Here is a 22,522-nt window from a genome sequence, read left to right on the forward strand (position 1 = left end):
AATCCTTCTAGAAGAGGGGGATTCCAGTATCCTTTCTAGTTATTTCGTTCTCTATTTCTATTTAATTGGATCTTGAGGAAAAGGATTTTGTTTCAGGATACATGTTTGATTTATCGATAATGGAGGAAGAAGAAACCTCCAACTGCTAATATTGTTTTAATTTGATTTTTGAATGCTTTCCATTCATTCTCTTCTTTAGCCTTTTTCTTTTCATAATTTCTTCAGTTTTCTTATACTGGACCAATTTTTACTATGAGGATAGACTTTAAACATCTACTTAGATACCAATACCTGGAGGATGTTAATTACCTCTTCTTCTTTATAAAATTCTTTTGGCACCCTAACTCAAGCATGTAATTTCTTCACTCAAACAAGAAAGTGAGAAATATGTAGAGGACTTGTGCAACTACGATCGTAATTTGGCTATTTGTAATGAATTGTCATTTTTTCTATGTTCACAGAAAAACTACCTTGACGTGTACCGATTTGAATCATGGGGAGGTTCAGTGATCCCCACGTACACTTTTGGTCAACAGGTTCGTTCATACTCTTTGTTTCTATCTAATCACCAAGTAATTATTTTGTTACTGATTGCAATTATGCAATGGTGAGGCTAAGCATGCACTTTTTGGTGATTTTCTTTGCAGTATTTTGATTATCACCTGCGCTATGATGATAAGCTTTATTATTTCAACCCATTTCTAAGTATATTTAGGAAACTTCAAGTTTATGAACTAAAATTAGAGAATGAGCCTGTGGTCGTGGGGCTGACAACTGATTTCACATGAAATCTTGATATGCTTTTTCATATTCAGACTTGAGAATTCAGATTCCTCTTAAGATGCATGAGTCCTTTGGCACTCTTCTTCCCTTTATTACTTCTGGCAGTGGTTGGTTGCTAGATGTTACAAAATTTTCTTAAACAACTTCTTACATCCTATTTCCTCCTCTAGATCCCTTATCTTACCCCTTCCCTTTTCTCTAAGGATATCACTAACAATGAAAGTGGGCTATTATGAAGGCACGAATTACGAAGCCACCAAATCCTATGTTGTTCGGATCTTCCAAAAATGCCGCCCAACCCATGTTAGATCCTCCAAAAATGAATAACTTTTGGAGGATTCGATATATTCGGAAACATTTTTAAGGATCTGAGCAACATAGACCAAAACTGTGAAAGCTAATCCAAACAAAGAGGGCGCCCCCAGCTACTGTCATCTAGTTACTTTTTTTCTGATTTACTTTTCAAGGTTTTCAATGCAGCCTCTTGAAAAGAACATTATTCCTCCCATTATCTCTTGACTGTCTGAAGATTAAATTGCTCATCTAGTTTATGCAGCAAATTTAAATTCGATGATGTAAGTCTAGACTGGGCAGGTTGAATCTGCCAGGACTTGAAGAGGGGAAAGGTCAATAAGTTAACAGATTCAGCGGCTCTGCCCTCAACTTTGAGTTGACTGAGGTTGGTCGCTGAGGAGGACAAAAGGTAGCTCAAGGGGGATAGTTAGGTGGTAGAGGGGGAATAGTGTGGGAACATGAAAGTGGAGGCAGTGCTGGGGTTAGCAAAGGCCTATCAGCAGTTCCTTCTTCGATGATCAGCGCGTTTGTTGGCAAAGAGGTTATAGCCCAGTATTCATTAATTATACAAGAGTATGGACCAGCTATAGAGGGGTTCCCGCTACTAAATGCATCGAATGGTCTATACAAGTACATAATACACGTGTTCGAAAAGAGCCAAAAATAATTACATCAGCCTGTCCACTTGGAGCTCTGTTGTTTCTTTTTATCTTTTACATCTTTTTCTTGGGTTTTCCTTTTAATTCCCATCTTACCTCTCAAAAGTTAATTACATCATGGGTGTGCTACTGAAATTAAAAATTCTCTTCATTTTACTTTTAGTTGACTGAGTATCCATTTAAGATCAAATATTTTAGTTTGAGATGCAACAACAGTTTGAAGACCAGCGCTAACTTGTAGCTTTAGCTTGAACAATAATTCTGTAATTTATAAGTCCTAAGTTCAGTAAGATAGCTTCAGAGTTTTCGTAGCATTGAGGACCACTTTTAGCTTTCTTTTGCGTAAGCAAAAGAATGCACTTTCTGATTTGCCGAGTGGCCCAATTTTACATGGTTCATTTCATCTTCTTGTTTTTGTGTTAGGACAGTCCGTACCTCCAATAAACCTGCTTCAAAAAGCAAACTTTTTTGCCTTTATGTTGAAAATGTTAATGATGTTTATGTGGATTTTGAGAAGAAGAAAAGGCTTTTTATATTTCTGTATGTTTCTTACATCCCTAAGCATATGTATCTATACACTAGGTCCTATGACTATTTTAGTAAGGTAGATAAATTACAATCAATCTGAATAAAAATCAAATCTCAATCAGAATCAAATTTTTTTCAATCAAAATCAAATCTTTCCTAATAATTAAGCCAATCAACACCCCCCTTAAGTTGGTGCAAAGATGTCACACATGCCCAACTTGCAAACCAGTGTATGAAAAGTACGTTTGTTGATACACTTGGTAAACACATCAGCTAACTGTTTTTCTAGTGACATATGAAACAAGCTCAAGACACCACTCGTAACTTTTTCTTTGATGAAGTATCGATCAATTTCAACATGCCTTGTTTGGTCATGCTGGACTGGATTATAAGTTATGTTGATGGCAGCCTTGTTGGCACAATATAAGAAAAGTTTCCACTTTCCAGACAGTCTCAATTCCTCTAGTAATTTTAGTAACCAAAGAAGTTCACGTACACCTTAAGCCATAGTTCTATATTTTGCTTCCGCACTTGATCTAGCAACTGCAATTTGCTTCTTACTTTTCCAAGTAACCAAATTCCCTCCTACTAGTGTACAGTAACCAGATGTAGATCTTCTATCATCTAAAGATCTAGCCCAATCCGCATTTGTATAGGCTTCTCCTTGAAGGTGACCATGTTTAGAGAAAAGCACACCTTTGCCTGGAGCAGACTTTAGATACCGCAAAATGTGAAAGACAACTTGCATATGAAGATCTCGAGGATCATGCATGAACTGACTCACGAAGCTGACTGAATATGCTATTTCAGGTCTAGTATGAGAGAGATAAATGTGTCTTCTAACCAACCTCTGATATCTCTCCTCATTAACTGGTTCTCCAACTCCTGTTTGTAACTTGTGATTATTTTCAATGGGCGATTCTGTTGGTTTGTAACCTGTCATACCCATTTCTTTCAAGAGATCCAGAATATGCTTCCTTTGAGAAATAACGATTCGTTATTTTGATCTAGCAACCTCAATTCCCAAGAAGTACTGTAGTTTTCCTAGATCCTTGATCTCAAATTCGTGTGCCAACAACTTCTTCAATTGGGCCATCTCCTCTTTGTCATCTCCTGTCATTACTATGTCATCAACATAAACTATGAGAAGAGTGAGTTTACCCGTTTGATGTCTTATGAAGAGGGTGCGACCAACATTGCTTTGTTGGTATGCAAAGGAGATTATTGCTTTGCAGTATCTGTCAAACCAAGCTCTGGGGGATTGCTTCGGTCCGTACAAGGCTTTCTTCAATTTGTATACCTTTCCTTGACTTTTTGCAGTATCAAATCCAGGAGAAATCTTCGTATACACCTATTCTTCTAAGTCTCCATGAAGAAAATGCATTCTTCACATTAAACTGTTGCAAGTGCCAATCAAGATTAATTGCACAAAACAAAAGAATACTAATAGTGTTCATCTTAGTAACAGGGGGCAAATGTCTCTTGATAATCCACTCCGTCCGAGTGATTCCTTAGCCACTAATCTTGCATTGAATTTTTCAATCGAGCCATCAGCTTTGTGCTTCACAGTGAAGACCCATTTGCAGCCAACCAACTTCTTGTCGGGTGGTGAAATGACAAGTTCCCAAGTCTTATTTTTTGGCAAGGCCTTCATTTCTTCAATCATAACTTGCTTCCATTTAGGATATGCAAAAGCTTCCCTCCAACTCTGGGGAATAAACACAGAAGAAATAGACAAGGCAAATGCTCTATAGGAAGGAGACAAAAAATTATAGGAGACAAAAATAGGATAAAAGGGTGTTTGGTGGTGCAAGATGTGACTCCTTTTCTGTGAGCAATAGGCAATAATTCGTTAGGAAATGTAGATAACTCACCAGTAGAAGAAGGTTCAGATTTGGTAGATTGCATAGTGGCTTCTTCTGCACTATTTCTTCTTGAGTAAGTTTTTAAATCAAGCCTATCCAAATGCCCAATAGTCTTCCCCTGAATTCTTTCTCCAATTTCACTTTTCTCTGTGACAATGTCATCAAGAGGTTCAGTAATGGAATTAGCTAGACTCACCTCTTCCTCCTTATTGCTCTCCCCTGAAGAGGTATGAGGTAATACTTGGGGTTCAGATTCACGAAAGGTAAAATTCTTGCTAATAAAAGATCTCCTAGAGGAAGGATGATAACATTTATAACCTTTTTATTAGAGAATACCCTATAAAAACACACTTTATAGCTCTAGGATCAAATTTTCTAGAATTCCTAGTATAGACAAAGCAAACACACCCAAACACCTTTGGAGGAACAATATATTCATTATTACCCTTTAAAGCTTCCAGAAGACTTTGAAAGTTGAGGATTTTACGTGGCATTCTGTTGATAAGATAGGCAACTACTAGAATAGCATCACCCCAGTAAGGTTTTGGTAGATGCATGGTGAACATAAGAGATCTTGCTACTTCTAACAAATGCCTATTCTTTCCTTTCAGCAACCCCATTTTGTGCACTACTGACAGGACAACTAGTGTGATGGACTATCCCATTGGACTCCAAATAAACACCAAATCTTTATCCATGTATTCGTATCCATTGTCAGTTCTCAAGGTTTTCATTTTGGCATCAAAGTGAGTAAATCATCTTATGAAATGACTGAAAACAAGAGAAAACTTCACTTTTGGCTTTTGACAAATATGCTCAAGTCATTCTGGTGCAGCAATCAATGAAAGTAACAAACCATCGACTACTAGACAAAGAAACAGTTTGGGTAGGACCTCATACATTATAATGAATAGTCATAAACAGAGTTATGCTTCTATTGTCACTCACAAGATAAAAGTTTCTACTATGCTTGGCATATTCACACGCATCACAGCACAAAGATTCAAATTGAGTTGTTGAAAACAAATTAGGATATAACTTCATCAAAATAAAGAATGATGAGTGTCCTAACCGTCTCTGCCACTGTATTATTTCTTGACTGAAATCTTTATTTTCCCCTAAAAAAGCTTGACCAGAGTTTTGAATTCTATCTAATATATACAAGTCATCACACAATCTACCACTGCCAATCATTTTCCCTATTTGAAGATCCTGAAAAATACAATGATCGGGAAAGAACTCGATTTTACAATTTAGAGCTTTGGTGATGGCACTTGTGAGAAAGCACGGGAGAAAATATTATTGATATTATTCTCATATGTTAAACATGATACAATGAGCCGTATATAAATATACATAAGATTATATTAGAGTTATTTACTCCTATTTACATAACTATTCTAACACTCCCCCTCAAACTGGTGCATGTAAACCATATGTACCGAGCTTGTTACATATGTAGTTAATACGAGGACCAGTGAGGGACTTGGTGAAAATATCTGCAAGCTGATCATTTGACTTCACAAATTTTGTAGCAATATCTCCCGAGAGTATCCTTTCTCTGACAAAGTGACAGTCAATCTCAATGTGTTTAGTTCTTTCATGGAACACTAGATTTGACGCAATATGAAGAGCAGCTTGATTATCACAAACAAGTCCCATCTGACTAATCTCACCAAATTTCAACTCCTTGAGCAACTGTTTGATCCAAATTAGCTCACGTCGCCATAGCCATTGCTCGATATTCTGCTTCGGTACTAGACCGAGCAACCACATTCTGTTTCTTGTCTTCCAAGACACCAAATTTCCTCCTACTAAGACACAATATCCAGACGTAGAACGTCTATCAGAAGGTGATCCTGCCCAATCAGCATCTGAGTATCCAATGATCTGCTCATGGCCTCGATCCTCAAACAATAAACCTTTGCCGAGAGCTGATTTTATATACCGAAGAATGCGAACAACTGCATCCCAATGACTATCACACGGAGAATCCATAAACTGACTCACAACACTCACATGAAAGGAAATATCAGGTGTTGTCACTGTAAGGTAATTTAATTTACCAACCAACCGCCTATATCTTGCAGGATCGCTAAGAGGTTCCCCCGTCCTGGCAGAAGTTTAGAATTCGGATCCATCAGAGTGTGAACAGGTCTACAACCTGTCATTCTTGCCTCCTCAAGAATATCTAAGGCATACTTCCGTTGTGAGATCACAATACCTGAGCTAGACTGAGCAACCTTGATACCCAGAAAATACTTTAGTTAGCCCAGGTCCTTAGTCTGAAAGTGTTGAGAGAGATGTTGCTTCAATTTAGTAATACCATCCTGATCATTGCCGATAATAACAATATCATCAACATAGACCACCAGACTCGAAGCAGAGTGCCGATAAAACACAGAGTGATCAGCTTCACTCCGAGTCATGCCAAACTCCTGGATAACAGTGCTGAACTTACCAAACCAGGCTCGAGGAGACTGCTTTAGACCATAAAGTGACCGGCGCAAGCGACATACAAGGCCACGAGACTCCCCTGAGCAACAAACCCAAGTGGTTGCTCCATATAAACTTCATCCTCAAGGTCACCGTGTAAAAAGGCATTCTTAATGTCCAGCTGATAGAGAGGCCAATGGCGAACAGCAGCCATGGATAGAAAAAGGCAGACTAATGCTACCTTAGTCACCGGAGAGAAGGTATCACTGTAATCGAGCCCAAATATCTGAGTATATCCCTTGGCAACACGACGGGCCTTAAGGCGATCAATCTTGCCATCCGGACCAACCTTGACTGCATATACCCAGCGACAACCAACAGTAGATTTACCTGAAGGAAGAGGAACGAGCTCCCAAGTACCACTCGTATGTAAAGCCGACATCTCGTCAATTATAGCCTGTCGCCATCCTGGATGAGACAATGCTTCACCTGTAGACTTAGGGATGGAAACAGAGGACAAAGAAGATATAAAAGCATAATAGGGTGATGACAAACGATGATAACTTAAACCGACATAATGGGGATTAGGATTAAGGGTGGTCCGTATACCTTTCCGAAGTGCAATCAGTGTACTAGGAAGAGATAAGTCCGCAGTAGGAGCAGGGTCAGGTGCAGGACGTGAATCAGCTGGGCCTGATGCTGGGTGCGGACGACAATAATACGTCAAGAGCGGTGTTCTTGTGGCGGGAAGTCTAGGAGGAGCCATACTAGACTCCCCAACGGTTGGAATGAGTAAGACTTCTGTGGCGGAAGGTGAAGGAGGAGCTATAGTAAACTCCTTAAAGGTCGGTATAGGTAAGACCTCAAATATATCAAGGTGGTCAGAATGGTCAGAAGAGGTAAAGAAAGGTTTAGACTCAAAAAATGTGACGTCAGATGACGTAAAGTACCTACGAAGATCAGGTGAGTAACAACGATATCCCTTCTGAACACGAGAATAACCAAGGAAGACACACTTGAGAGCATGAGGAGCTAACTTATCTTTCCCAGGGGCTAAGTTATGAACGAAACAAGTGCTCCTAAAAACACGTGGGGAATAGAGTATAAGGGTGACTAGGGAAACAATACTGCATATGGAATCTGATTCTGGATGGGAGAGGAAGGCATCCGATTAACCAAATAACAAACTGTGAGAACTGCATCGCCCCAAAAACGCAACGGAACATGAGATTCAATGAGAAGTATGCGAGCAGTCTCAATGATGTGCCTATTCTTTCTCTCTGCAACCCCATTTTGTTGAGGGGTATAAGGACAAGAGGTCTGATGAATAATTCCTTGAGAAGTCATAAACTGCTGAAATTGAGAGGATAAATATTCTAAGGCATTATCACTGCGAAAAGTGCGAATAGAAACACCAAATTGATTTTTAATTTCAGCACAAAAATTCTGGAATATAGAAAACAACTCAGAACGATCTTTCATTAAGAAAATCATAGTACATCTTAAATGATCATCAATGAAACTAACAAAATAACGAAATCCCAAGGTTGAACTGACTCTACTAGGACCCCATATATCATAATGAACTAAAGAAAAAACAGACTTTGCATGACTCTCAATACTACGAGGAAAAGAGGCTCGGGTATGTTTCCCGAGCTGACATGACTCACACTCTAATGTAGATAAACTAGACAAACTAGGCACCATCTTCTGAAGCTTGGATAAGCTTGGATGCCCTAAACGTTGTGAATTAGGTCCGGAGGATCTGTAACTAGACATGCCTCGGAAGAATTGAGTGAGTTAAGGTAGTAAAGGCCTTCTGATTCAAGTCCTGTTCCAATCGTCTGGCCCGTACTGCGGTCCTGCATAATAAAAGAATCATCAATATAATATATACCACAATGGAGGGCACGAGTCAAACGACTAACAGATGCAAGATTAAAAGGACAACCAGGGACATAAAGAACGGAATCTAGAGTGACAGAGGGTAGGGGATTCGCTTGTCCAACTCCTTTTGCTTTAGTTTGAGACCCATTGGCTAAAGTAACAATGTGAAGAGACTATATATACGCAATATTTGACAAAAGTGATTTATTACCTGAGATATGATCAGAAGCTGCTGAGTCCACAACCCACTGTCCAAGAGTACTAGACTGGGAAACACATGCAAAAGAATTACCAGCACCAGAAGTATCAGTCTGAGCAATAAAGGCTACTTATGGAGATGTCTGCTTACTTGCTCGATACTGAAGGAACTCATTATACTCCCCTTCAGATAAAGAAAATCCCTGGTTACCTGTAGTTTCGGTCTGAGCAACATAAGCATTTTTGGGTGGACGACCATGTAAAGAATAGCACACGTCACGAGTGTGTCCAAGTTTATGACAATAAGAGCACTTGGGTCTAGATCTTCCAAAATGACTTCCTCCTCGCCTATTCTCCATAGTTTGAGATGTCTGATTGTGTCTATGAGTCAAATGTCTATGATGACTGGGATACGAGGACAGATGAGTCAAGTGTCTATGATGAGCTCACTGGGTGACTTGGTGCTGCAGCAAGGCGAAGTAATCTAGAGAATAATTCATCAACTGTGGGGACAGTCGGACTAGCCAAAATCTGGTCATGTACTGAATCAAGGTCATTAGGGAGTCAGCGAGTGTAAGAACTAGAAACATCTTCTGTCGTTGCTCTTGTTGCTTTTCAATACTAGCAGAAACTGGCATCAACGTCTCAAATTCTTCCATGACTGCCTGTACTTGTCCCAAGTAAGTAGACATATCCAATTCCTTTTTCTTCAAGCTTGTCATTCGCGATATTACATCATAGAAACGAGATATGTCATTAGTGTATAAATTACGAGCCTTTTCCTAAACTAAATAACATGTCTGGAATGGACGGAACAAGGGCATCAACTTGGAATCAATAGATCGCCACAGGATACTACATAACTGAGCATCGACCTTCTCCCAAAGTGTTTTGGCCTTTTCAGCACCTTCGCTGGCCTTTTTTGTTAAATGATCTTGAACTCCTTGACCTTTACACCACAACTCGACAGACGAAGCCCAAGCTAAGTAGTTTGAACTTCCCATTAAAGGTTCTGAGGTAATCATAACACCGGAACTGCCAGAACCTGGGTTTTTAGACCCGAAAGCATCGACTCCCAAAGACATCGTTGGATTGAAGTGAGGTCTATAAAATTATCACCAAATAACAGAAAGAATCAATTGAAAACTCGCTGAAACAGATGAAGGAGACACTGTTTTTGCCGGCTGCCGAAAAAAATAAGTGTAGTCGCCGGAAAATCTCAAAGTGGTCAGAATTTGGTTTGAACTAGATGGGTAGGCTCGGAATTATGAGGAGAGCAAGCTGTCCTGAAGAATATTTTTCAAAATCTGACCGGAAGACGCGCCACGGGAAGCAGATCTCCGACAGGCGCGTGGGTGAGTATTTTCCGGTGAATTTTTCTGGGGTTTGGTCAGATATCTCTTGGGAACCTTGTGGTAGTGTTGGATTTTGCACAACACTGATAATTAGTGACTTTGACGCAATCAGTCGCTTAGGTCACCGGAAAATTGCACGATGACCGAGTTCTTTCTTCCCGGATGTCGCTGGAATGACGCACAACGATCTCTTCTCACTGATGCTCTGATACCATGTGAGAAAGCACGGGAGAAAATATTATTGTTATTATTCTCATATGTTAAACATGATACGATGAGCCCTATATATATATACATAACATGTCCTACTCCTAATACATATGGGATTAGGGTTATTTACTCCTATTTACATAACTATTCTAACAACACTAATAGATTAAAGATTGACAAGGAACTCAGGGACATGGAGCATGAATGATAGTTTAATATTAGGAGTATAAAGACAAATAAAAGAACCCTCAGGGGTTGGCCTGGTGGCAATTGACTTGAGCCTTGAGGTTTGCTCCCTTTCAAGGTCTCAAGTTCGAAACCCACTGGGTGCAAACAATTTCTGAGGGCCATCGGACTGGGTAAAACCTGAATTAACCGTGGTGCACTTGCGGGAAACTCCTTGCCGAGGGCCTGTGCACCCCCGGGAATAGTCGGGGCTCGAAGAGACTCGGACACCCGGTGCAAATCAAAAAAAAAAAAAAAGACAGATAAAAGAACCATTGGCTATTTTAACATTGTCTCCTTTGAGATAGGGAGAATAGTTTTGAATGCCTTTAGAAGGTGTCTATTTGCAGCAGAATTAACAATCCAAGAATTAAAGTGAGCAGCAAAGGTAGTACATGATTGTACATGAATGAAGGTGGCAACACTAGTGGGGTTAAGTTTGGCTAACAGGCGACACAGTAGCTGAATTTCATCTGAGGACAAGGTTTCTCCAGAAACCATCTCCTTGAATGTCTTCATATTTTCTGCCCAATCAGAAAAAAAGAAAATTGCTCAAAAAATTATCTGCCATGCCAGAAACCAAATCTGTCTTGACGGAACCTTAACTCCGGTGAACGGAAAAATCAAAACTAGTAGGGATAAGCTTGGAATGTTCCAGCGACCCCAACAGAAAAGAAAATTCCAAAAAAACCGACCACAAGGAGTTTGTGTTGCGGATGGTCACCAAGAGAGAGAAAACTCGACCTCTTTGATAAAAACAAAACCCTAATGCTACGAGGGAGATAACTCACCTCAAAAAAGCAACAATGGCTTTGATACCATGTAGCTTTTGAGTGGAAGAAAAAGTTTCTTGTATTTCTGTATGTTTCTTACATTCCTATGCAAATGTATCTATACACTAGGTCCTATGACTATTTTAGAAAGGAAGATAAATTACAATCAATTTACAATCAATCAAATTCTTTCTCAATCAGAATCAAATTTTTACTAATAATTAAGCCAATCAACAATTGCTACTGTGAAGCTGTGGGAATGACCCCCGAAATATTTTATCTAGGTACTGACTATCCATTATTGATATTGCAGCTTGCTGAATTTTATCTTTAATTTGCCGTATAGCTCTTTCTTGTAAGGGAACATTTCTACGGTGCTTGAATGCTAGAATGAATTGATGTCATATTTCCAAAGAATTACTCCCTCGGATGTAGCTTGACTCAGCACAGGATTTAAGAAAAAAAAAACTTTTGGAACTTGTGGTCGTAAAAGGTTATAGGGTAAAAACTTTGTGGGTCAAATAATTTGTATGGCTATAAATTTTTTTCATTAAGGGTAAAATAGGTAAAACATAAAGTATAAAAAGTTAGTTTTAAATGTAGAAATGTCTCATTCTTTTTGGAATAGACTAATAAGGAAAGTGTGTCACATAAATTGAAACGGAGGGAGTGTATTTTTCTCTCTTTCAAACTCTGTTGTGTATATATCGTGCGTCCTGGAATTCTCATAGTGTTACAGCTCACAGTATGCATGCTTGTTAATTCAACCAGCTGAAACAACCAAAAGCCTCGTGGCCAATTCTTTCACCAATTAACGGAGTTATGATGGTTAATTAGCTAGGACAGATGCTGCATGTGGAATCAATTTCTGGTGGATGCATTGATTTACTATAGTTCTTGATAAGATGGGCGTGTAGCTTTTCCTTTTTTATTTCTGGACATTCATCTCTAGATCTTCTGTGGTAGAACAATTGTTCGTCTCCCGAATCATTTCCTTTTCTATCTTTGATTTCATTGTGACAATCCATTTCTGCCAGCATCATAATGCTCTATATTTCGATCATATTTGCAAATACAACCTTCCTTGTTGAGAGATCATATTAGAAATTTTCCCTAGCATCAGATAATAAACATGCATTCTAGAAAAAGAAGAGGATATGTGAAGAATTGACTTATTTTGTTTTGTGGATTATCTTCTGTTGTCTTCCTGGAAGATGCTTTAACACATACCTGTTTGCTGTTGTAAAGTGCAGTTTATACCAAGAAGTTTGACCCTTGATTCAGGAGTTACTAGACCTCCTCCCCTTTTAAGTGAGGCTGATCTATTGGGTTGTATGGACAAGGTATGGGTTCTGTTATGCTAGTTTTTTTCTTTTTTTGTTCAAAAAGCTCTAACCACGTGATAAACAGTGTCTCCTCATGTGTCTGACCTTCAGTTTTATAGGTCTCCCAGGTAATGATCACAGGGATTTTCATTTATTTCCTTATTGGTTTTTCTAATAGGCTGGCATTGGAACTGATGCAACAATGCATGACCATATAAAGAAACTACTTGATCGATTTTATGCAATTAAAGACTCGAGCACTCGGTTCTCGCCAACTAAACTAGTAATCTCTTTACTCAGTCAGATTATTTATTATCTTATGTGTATTTCTTCTTTTCCTTTATTCCTTCTTCCATTTCCCTTTTTCACATTTGCATATATTGCTTTGCTTGGAAATGAAAATTTGGTATAAGCATAGTAAGATTTACATCGGATAATGGATACATTAAATATGGTAATTGCATGTTTCCCCTTCAGTGTTTTCTTGAAGAACTTTGCCCTTCCTTTTTATGAGAGCTTCTATAGAAGTATCAATTGGTGGAATTAGATGCCATTTTAGTGTCCATAGTAAGAAGAGTGTCAAATTTTGGAGGTTCAGCTTTCTCATTCAGCAGCAATCATGCATTCAGTACGTGTCATTATGTTCCTACTTTTACTGGTACCACTCCTCCCTTAAATTGCACTGGTAAAGAAATGATCAACCCCTTACTGGTTTTGCATTAGAGGTTTGAATTACATGCTGCAGGTGCCTGTTTCAGGACAATGTGGTATCCAACGACATTATTCTTTGCCCATTTGAAATACAAAATAGCATGCTATTACAAAGCATAACTGGAGTTTCACAAACTACATTCATGTGCATGTCACCATCCAAGTTTTGTATTATACATTTTATCGGAATTCTTTCTAATCAATTGTTAGTCTGGTGACCACCAAATGCTTCTTCCTCTACAAGCTGACTTGTTTCCATTCGTGGTAATTTACCATTAGATCTGCTTGGTCTTTACCTAAATCTTTTCATTTTCTGGAAGCCTCATTTTTACCTACACGAATTATACATCTCCCCTAGTATCTTTATTGAAGGTGTAATTGCTTGAGTGATGAAGGCAGTCACCTATTTGCTGCTTCATGGTTAAACACAATACTTGTTGATCACGCCCAACTCTAGTCCTAAAAAGGATAAGCGGTCGCTGCAAATATAATCTGGTCTAAAAGTCCGGAGTCGAATCCCATAGACAACTAAGGTTTAGCTACAACTGTTCACTGTCACCAAGAAAACAAGCTCGAACAATTCCTAAGTTATAAATATTAAGATTCTTATGTCTAACTAATTAACTAAAAAATTTAAAATAGTAAATTAACAACTAAAGATACTAAGGGTTGGAGATAAGATTAAGGAGATCTAGAGTTATGGTTTTTCCAATTGCGGAATCCTTCCCGCTACGTCTCCTATAATTTCGCCTAATTATTCTCTACTGATCGTGAGCCCTTCAGGTGTCGTAGTTATCTCCCGAACAACTACAATAATTTACTAGACATATTCTCCCGAACTACGCTCGCTGGCACTATCTTACCTCTCACTATGACCACGCCAAGACTTTGTTATTCCTAATCCCACCTTTAAACCTGCCGTATTGATTCCTCATATACGTTAGGAGTGACGTTGTTCAACAACTACCTAAATATGTACCCTTTCCCAAGCAATACATAATAAATAAGTATAGTCAATTGATGACCATTCAATCAACAAAAATAAGCACGTAGTTGAACAAGTAAAGAAATTCAAAGGCTATATTATATTCAAACTTAACAAGAATTCATCCTCCAAGTGGTTCCATCAAAACCCTAAATAATAAATTAGCTACTCATAGTAGTATGTGAAAATACAATACTAAAATTCATAACCAACAATAGAAAACAGGAAGAAGAAAGGAAAAACTCGTGGTTGAATCTTCCTCCTTGCTCCTAGTGTATTCTTGCCTCCAAAGGTGTTGTATAACTCTACAGTAGTGTCTGCTCCTCTAAAGTTTTTGTTTTAGGATGTATTTATATGACCAGGTAGGGTGGAGGGCCGTCCAATACAATCTAAATCTCGAATAGGAGAGCTGGAATCCGCGTCTGCCTTCGCGCGTCGAGCGCCCATAGACGCGAACTCAGCTTTTGCAATTTTTCCAGTTCGCAAAGCGATCCGTGCCTTTGCTTCACTTCGCTGTTTTGTACCTTCAGTTTTCTCCTGTTTCGCGTCTGTTTTCGTGCCACGCACGAGATTGGACGAGCTCCCAATTCTTTCCATCTCTTTCTTTTTGTGTCAAATTGTCATCTTTTGATCATTTATCATCCAAACTCGTTCCTACACATAAGAAACACATAATGAACATATTTCACTTCAAAAACCATGCAATCTCCCGCGACTCATTTTTTTGAGAAGAGGAAAAAAAATGATCAAAAGATGACAATTTGACACAAAAAGAAAGAGATGGAAAGAATTGGGAGCTCGTCCAATCTCGTGCGTGGCACGAAAACAGACGCGAAAACCGTGCGTGGCACGAAAACAATCTCCCACGACTCATACAAGAATTAATCTACAAATATACTCAAAAATATGCACTTTTCATCATTTATAACTTGTAGTTCAGCAGACTTGAGAGATTCTTTGACTTTGAATGTTACATCATATGTAACAAGAAGTTCCTCTCGAGTTGTTTCTCCTTTTGTCACGTGCTGCTGTTTCTCTATATTTGTAGAATGTTGGTTTTAACTTTGTTCTCTGCCACATTATGACTGGTTTCTCAAAATGGGAAAGTTACTGGAAGTAGGCCGTGATGGCTGGAAAAAAATGTTTCTGGTTTGACTCTGATGCTCAAAATGTTATGTTGCTGCTATGATGCACAGATAAAACTTTCTTTCCAATCTCTCAAAGAACCAATGACATGATGTGAAGGCTTTCGATTCAGCAGTGGTTCTAATTACAGATAATGAAAAAAAACTTTTTCCTTACGTCGCCTCTTTCCTTGTCCCGTTGCTTTTCCTCGTGAAAAAATAAATTGTTATTTTGAGCTTTCAATATGTTTGTAATCTTATTTCCATTATAACCTTGATTTGTTCTCTTCTCAGCTATTTCAAATGCAGTTTCCTTTGCATCTTCTTCACTTTTTAATTAATTTATTCACAAGGAGTTTTCTTAAATCCAGGGGGAGGCGCTAGTTATGGGATATGATGATATGGGGTGAGTATTCGGATTTAACTTGTTTATCTTGTACTCTTATCTCGATGTCATCTTTGTGTTGTCTTTCTTATTCTTTTCTGATGATTGTGCAGTTGGTCGTCATATTAGAGAAAATGACCAAAATGGCCCTTAATGTATGAGGGTTGGATCATTTTGGTCCTTAATGTATCCCATTGATATAATAGTATCCATGAGGATATTCCTTAATGTTTGTAAAAAAAGTGACACATATGGTCTAAAGCCCTATCTAACGGTCACTCAAAATAGATGTTAAAATTAATGCTGCCTCCATAGGTCTCCCAAAACACAAAACAGAGGACTTCGATCGACCCTAACTTCGATGAGAAAAGGTCAACCAACTCTGAAAGCGTCTCATGTTCTCAAAAGTCAGATGGGTTTTCTCGCCTACAATTGAATTGTTCTTGACAACTCAAATTCATCGGGATGGCTAGAGAGAGAGACTCCTAATTCTCTTTAGAGGCAAGGAAACATAAACTCCAATTGTACAAGAAGACTTTAGTGTGGCCAGCGCTGACTTTCGAAGGGGCTTGTAGAAGGGAGGGGAATGGGCACGAACCCACTTTAACATTGTCTCGAGATCACACGTTGTGGCAAAAAGGAGTTTCTTCAGATCCACTTGGTTGGTAAATTTGAAACTACGTTGGGCTCGATGGGGCTAGTCACTGACTAGGCAACGGAGGCTCGGGAAGTGTTGGCGGGGTTGAAAGTATTAGCTATGGGCGAGTCTTCTTTTCTCTTTCGATTTGTCACTGAAGAGGAAGCCTTGCGTGTCTTGGGCGATGGAACAATATGGATGGGAGAAAATTATCTTCTGTTTTTCAATTTCAGACAAGAAGAAGAAACGTCAGTCGTGAATGTGGTTGGCCTGCTGGCACACTTCTGATGCTATGAGCTTTGTAGAACAATTGGAGATGTTTGTGGAGATTTTGTGGTTGCATATTGTAATTTGGCGGATATGGGCACGGTTACGGTGCTTGTGAAGAAGGGGGAAGATTCTATGTTCATGGTTTGGGGGGGGGGGGGAATTTCAATTTCAGGGTTTGGCTAACTCTAGAGTTCAACTTTGAAATACTGGTTAAAGGTGCTGATAGTGTGGGGAAGGAGGGAGGAGATGACTGGGAGGGTGGATGAGGGGGCGAAATAGGACTTGGGGAGACGTTGAGAGGAGGTTGGTGTCTGAATTTATGACTAAGCCCCTCGTAATGTTAAGAAAAGAGAGGTTGGGTGGTGGGCATTTTGAATTTGGTAGGGATTCGAGAAGGAGAAGTGGTAGGAAAGAACAAAATAGAGTGTGGGACTTGTTTCTGGATAGTTGAGGAAGACATATAACTAATAAGACAACAAGATGGGAGAATTTCATCCCTAAAAAATGCAATGGAACATGGATTGTATGAGTAGGGTACAAGCAATCTCAATGGGATGGCTATTCGTCTTCTCAACTACATTTTGTTGAGATGTGTAAAGATAAGATGTATCATGAATGATCCATAAGAATTCATGAACGGCTGAAATGGAGAAGATAAATATCTTGGTCATTAATCACTATGAAATGTGCGGATAAAAATATCGATTTTGGATTTCAGCGTGGAAATTCTATAATCTAGAAAACAACTATAATCAATTTTTCATCAACAATATCCAATTTCACTTGGAATAATCATCAATGAAACCGACAATTTAGCGGAATCTCCGGGTAGAACTAACCTCATTAGGGCCTAAACATCGGAATGAACTAAAGTAAAAGGTGATTCTGCCTAATTATCAATATATCGAGGGAAAGGGAAGCAAGTATACTTTCATTAGTTGACACGAGAGACATACTTTTTGAAGTTTTTACAAACTAGGATGTTCCAACTGTCTATGTAACAGATCAAGTGAATCAATAACTGAACAATTGTGGAGGGAGGAGAAGCTATGAATGATTCAAAAGGATAATGTAATAAAGTCCATATGATTTACGCACGCTCCTAGTGATCCATCATGTACTGCATTCTTGTATAATGACAAAGTTAATGAAGAGTATTATTGAGTAGTTCAGTGTTTAGCAGTATTGTGAAAAGCGCTCCCTTCAGCGCTTAAAGCGCGAAGCGAAGCGAAGCGAGGCGGGCACATGGTCGCTTCTGTGTTGTGAAGCGTAGCAGGTGATATGAAGCTTGTGCTTCTGCCAAAAAAGCGAGAAGCGCGACTGAAGCGAGAAGCGACAGTAGCAAGTGCTTCACTATATTAAGTGGCTGCCAACGTTAATTAAATAAAAAACTGTCTTTTTTCAAAACATCATCTAGCAGCAGAGAAAAACGACGAATAGGGTTCCCATTTTCAGCAATTTTCAAGTTCAATTTCATTAAGTTCAAGCCCAGGTATGTGATTTCCCATTCTTTTTTTTTTGGATGACCGAGAAATCCGTCTGGGGCCGATCCTTTGGACCAACCGCAGCCTTCGAAACTCGGTGGATAATGGGCCCGCCCCTCTATCCTTCTCCACTTAAATACCAGGCTTTGCTTTGCATGGTGTGGGGGCTTGAACCTGTGACCTAAGACACAAATCCACCACCCTTTTCCACTTGAGCTAGGCCCTAGGGGCTATGTGATTTCCCATTCTTCTTCTTCTTCGGCCTCAAAATAGCAGCGAAATGCTGCCAATTTTTTTTCCCTTCAGTTCTTCTTTTCTCATTCTCTTCTTCTTCTTTTTCTTTCGCTGTTTTAGTCTTAAATTGCAGAAATGTTGCCCAATTTTTTTCTTACTTACTGCCTTCCTTTTTGTTTCAGTTCTTCTTAGTTCTTACTGCCTTTTTTTGTTTCAATATTTATTTTAATATTCTTTTAAAAATTGCGCTTCACTTCAAAAAAGCGAGTGCTTCGCTTCTCGCTTCACACTTTAAGCGAAAAGGGGCTTGTCGCTTTTGCTCGCTTTACGCTCTTTACCACATTGGTGTTTAGGATAAACAGCTAATGCATATGAGATTAAAAGAACAACCAAGAACTGAATTGAAGTGAAGGAAGGAAGTGGGCTAGCTTAACCTATTCCAATAGCCATGGTCTTCGATCCATTAGCCAATGTGACTGTTTGATAAGATTGAGAACAAGAACTAGAGAAAAGGGATTTATCAGAAGAGATTTATTACTAGAAATGTGATCTGATGCACCTGAATCAATGACCCGAAGACTGAGAGACATCTGTTGCACTATTTCTTATAAGAATGATAGGAGCTATCTTAGAGGATGTCTCCTTACGTATTTTTTGCTGAAGGATTTCAATATAATTAGGCAAAGAAACCATCCGACCATTCAACATATTGGATTTGATTTTGGCGCAACCAAATTTCTCAAATCCTAGGAAAGTGCCAAATCAACTCAAATAATGAAAAAATTTGAATATTGTTGCCAAAAGATCATGGTCACTATTGTTGAATTTGAAACCTGCCGGAAACGTCGTAGGAATATTCTTAGGAACTGGTAAGGAACTCCAAAGTCCTAGTCGAGCTGGTCAATGCTAAAAAAATAATGGAGATAGGTCTGTATTATGCAAATTTGGCTACAAAAATGGTCTAACAATACCAAAATAGGGTTCTGGTGACGAAAATTGTGTAAAAGCACTGAAAAAGCTTAGAAAAGTTATTGAAAGTGGCCAAACATAGAGCGGTTGACCACGTAATGTCTAGGCAACCCCAAGGATCAGAAACCAGCCTTTGGAAAGTTGTCGGAAAAGTGAAAAATGAACAACAAAAGTTATTTAAGCCTCGTTGGAACCCTAGTCTCGGAATCTTCATAAACTTGGACGGGTAGGGGTGGAATGAGGAGACGAGACAACAAAAGAAGTTCAAGGAGATCTTGTCGGAGACAACCGCACACGCAAGAGACTTGTGCTGACGCGATAGCGAAAAAACTCTAGATTTTGATGGTGCGTGGAGGCATATATGACAGTAGTTATGAGCCTAGTGGTAGTCTTGCTTTTAACACAACATTGCCAAAAATTAAAGTTGAGTCGGACGACTTCTCTGGTCACTAGAAACAACACGACGATGAACTTTTCCTCCTTCCTAATGTTGCCGGTGATTGCACAATAAGAGTTTTTACACAAGGGCTTTGATACCATGTAAAATAAGACAACGAAGAGAAAATTTAATGAAACTCAGCTTGATTATTAGCTCAAGCTACTGGGTTTATTAGTGAACGTACAAGTGATAAAATAGGAAAGAAAATATTCCGACCACCTAATTACCGGAAAGAATCAATCTAACTAATTCTGACTAATCCCAATCTGCTGAGTTGTGGTATGCTAATGCAGATTGTATTTCATCAGATGTAAGGTAACAATTAAGGTAGGCATTAACATTGGTGCGGATATTGAGCGCTTCAGCGCTTTAAGCGTGAAGCGAAGCAACGTGGCCTCTGTTGTGCTTAAGAGAGTTGAGGCGAATCAGGTTTTGTGAAGCACTCGCTTCTGCCTAAAAAGCAAGAAGCGTGTGCAGCGAGAAAGAAAACACTGGACTTTTTAAGAAAAAAAATCTAAACTTGTACCAAAAGATTTCTCAAGTGACTTTCTTGTGCGACTGCAGCTAGGGTTGTGGCTTTATGCTCCCCCTCTTGTACTTCTTCTTCTGCTGATGATATGTGCATCGATTTGTCTTTTTTCTTTTACTTTGTTAATTTAGTAATTGAAATTTTAAATTATTTCTATTCCCCTTTTCAGTTTTTTAATTAATTGAATTTATTTACTTATTTGTCTCCTTCTCTTGGTATTTTTTACATGTGCTCTATTGTTTTTTTCTAGGTGCTCTGTTTTTCTTCCCTTTGTTAATTTAATTGAATTTTTATATTATTCTATTTTTTTTCCAGTTGTTAATTTAATGGGATTTTCGTGCCCTTGTCGTTTTTTTTCCGCTTCATGCTCTCAAAAACATTGGGGATTGATTGGTTGAGATGATGCATGTCGCGATAAAAAGGTGATTCAATTGATTAGGACGTTCTCCCTTTCCGAGGGTCTCCTGGAAACAGCCTCTCTACCCTTCGGGGTAGGGGTAAGGTCTGCGTACATATTACCCTCCCCAGACCCCACTTGTGGGATTATACTGGGTTGTTGTTGTTGTTGTTGTTCTCCCTTTCCTTCCCCAAACTCTTTTTATGTGATCTTGTGAAAAAACTCGCAAGTTATCTAACTGTTTCATTCATTAGGCTTTTGAATTAGAACTACAACATTAGAAGTGCTAAAATCCCACAATTGAATTGATATATGGTCGGGTGAGCGTTTTTCAGTTTGTGGTTTGGTGAGCTTTTTTATATCTGTCAAGGTTTTTCAACTTCCTTTCCAACTTGAATAGTAGCAGCATTATGCGGACTTAAAGAATTGATGGTCAAACATCCTTGACAAAAAGCAAAGAGATTTCACTAGCTCTATGTCTCACTATGAGTTAAAGCTATATGGAATTGTTCTCTTAGCCCAATTTTTTTGATAAGAACAACTGTTTTCTTCTCATATTTGTTGAGGCAGAAAGACCTACAGAACACAACTTCCTACTTATGATCCATAAAAAACAAAGAGCAAGGTCACCTTTTGCCTCAGTGTTAGAGGAAGTAGAGAGCTTTCTAGAAAACCATTTATTAGACTGTTAAAACCTCAACACATTATTGCACAAGCTATTCAATGAGCATATTTCTTTTCAAAAATGTTATCTGAACTAACAAATTGATGGTATATTTCCCACTATATTAGCTTTATGTTTGAGTAAACATTTGTTCATGTTAGAAATCTTCACATTTTCTTTTTAAGCATGATTATGTTGTTGCATATGTGCTAACATTTTATACTACATTACTGCTTACAACATTTAAGTAACTTGCAACCTTTTATTCTTTTGTTTTTCTATTACAGTTATGAACTATGGAAACCATATCTCCGTGCTATGATGGAATGTGATATGAAAGCTGTTAGCATGGGAACCAAGAGAAAGACAGAGGTTCTAGAAACTTGCTTGCAGCAGATGAAAGCTTGTTTTTTAGATGTAAGTAAATAACAAAATTCAGCAACACAAATGATTTTCAAGATTTTCTTTCGATACTTAACTTAAAAGTTCATTCGGAGCAATGGAATTGTGTCTCCTTTTGAAAAGAGCATGCTACTTTGTCAAGATTCATCTCTTAAGACAATGGGACTTTGTTGATACCGTGGCACAACATAGCGATGTCGAAAACTAGCATTTTAGAAGGTTTCGACTTCCCTTTGAATGAATTCTTTTATTCCATATTTTACTTGAAATGCATTAATAAAAGACAGCCTAAAGTATAGGTTTTCCTCTTTGAGTGCATTTACTTGTCTTAGGGCATGATTTTGTTACTCTATGAAAGGGTAGTAAACATTATCTTTTCTTTGATGCTAGCATTTGTAGTATATGGACCTGTTGCCTTGGCTAAGGTTGTTTCCCACAGTTGTGAGGCTTGACAGATCGTAAATTATTGCTGCTAGGGGTTTCAAATGAGCAGGTTGGGCTAAATTTGGCAGGTTGAAGCAAGTTGAGTTGATTAATGGATTGTGTTAATAACCCGCCCAAAATTTGCTTGGGTTAAGAAGGGCGAGTTTATTTAGGCTAAAGGATGGGTCATAATCCAATTTGTTTTATTTCTGTGTTTGTTCTTTTATAATTTGTTTAATTGTCAAATCAAAGTGCCAAAAGCTTTTTGAGTTCTCATGACTATATTTAGCTAAACAAACATTGATAATTTTATTTTCAATGTTTTGATAAG

The 22,522-nt window shown here is 38.5% G+C and overlaps 1 protein-coding gene across 3 annotated transcripts in view; it reads left to right on the forward strand.

Annotated features, from left to right (window-relative positions):
• The window catches only part of LOC104236172 (DNA topoisomerase 3-alpha), a 63,584-nt gene that overhangs the window by 18,518 nt on the left and 22,544 nt on the right, over positions 1 to 22,522 (forward strand). For all 3 annotated transcript variants that reach the window (XM_070174493.1, XM_070174494.1, XM_070174492.1), the window contains 5 exons: positions 462 to 536; positions 12,467 to 12,556; positions 12,717 to 12,821; positions 15,730 to 15,764; positions 21,654 to 21,783. In XM_070174493.1, the coding sequence (XP_070030594.1) occupies positions 462 to 536; positions 12,467 to 12,556; positions 12,717 to 12,821; positions 15,730 to 15,764; positions 21,654 to 21,783 (435 nt within the window). The remainder of the gene's footprint in view (positions 1 to 461; positions 537 to 12,466; positions 12,557 to 12,716; positions 12,822 to 15,729; positions 15,765 to 21,653; positions 21,784 to 22,522) is intronic.

The sequence above is a fragment of the Nicotiana sylvestris genome, chromosome 5 (assembly GCF_000393655.2).
Source record: "Nicotiana sylvestris chromosome 5, ASM39365v2, whole genome shotgun sequence".
In the NCBI taxonomy this organism is placed as follows: Eukaryota; Viridiplantae; Streptophyta; class Magnoliopsida; order Solanales; family Solanaceae; genus Nicotiana; species Nicotiana sylvestris.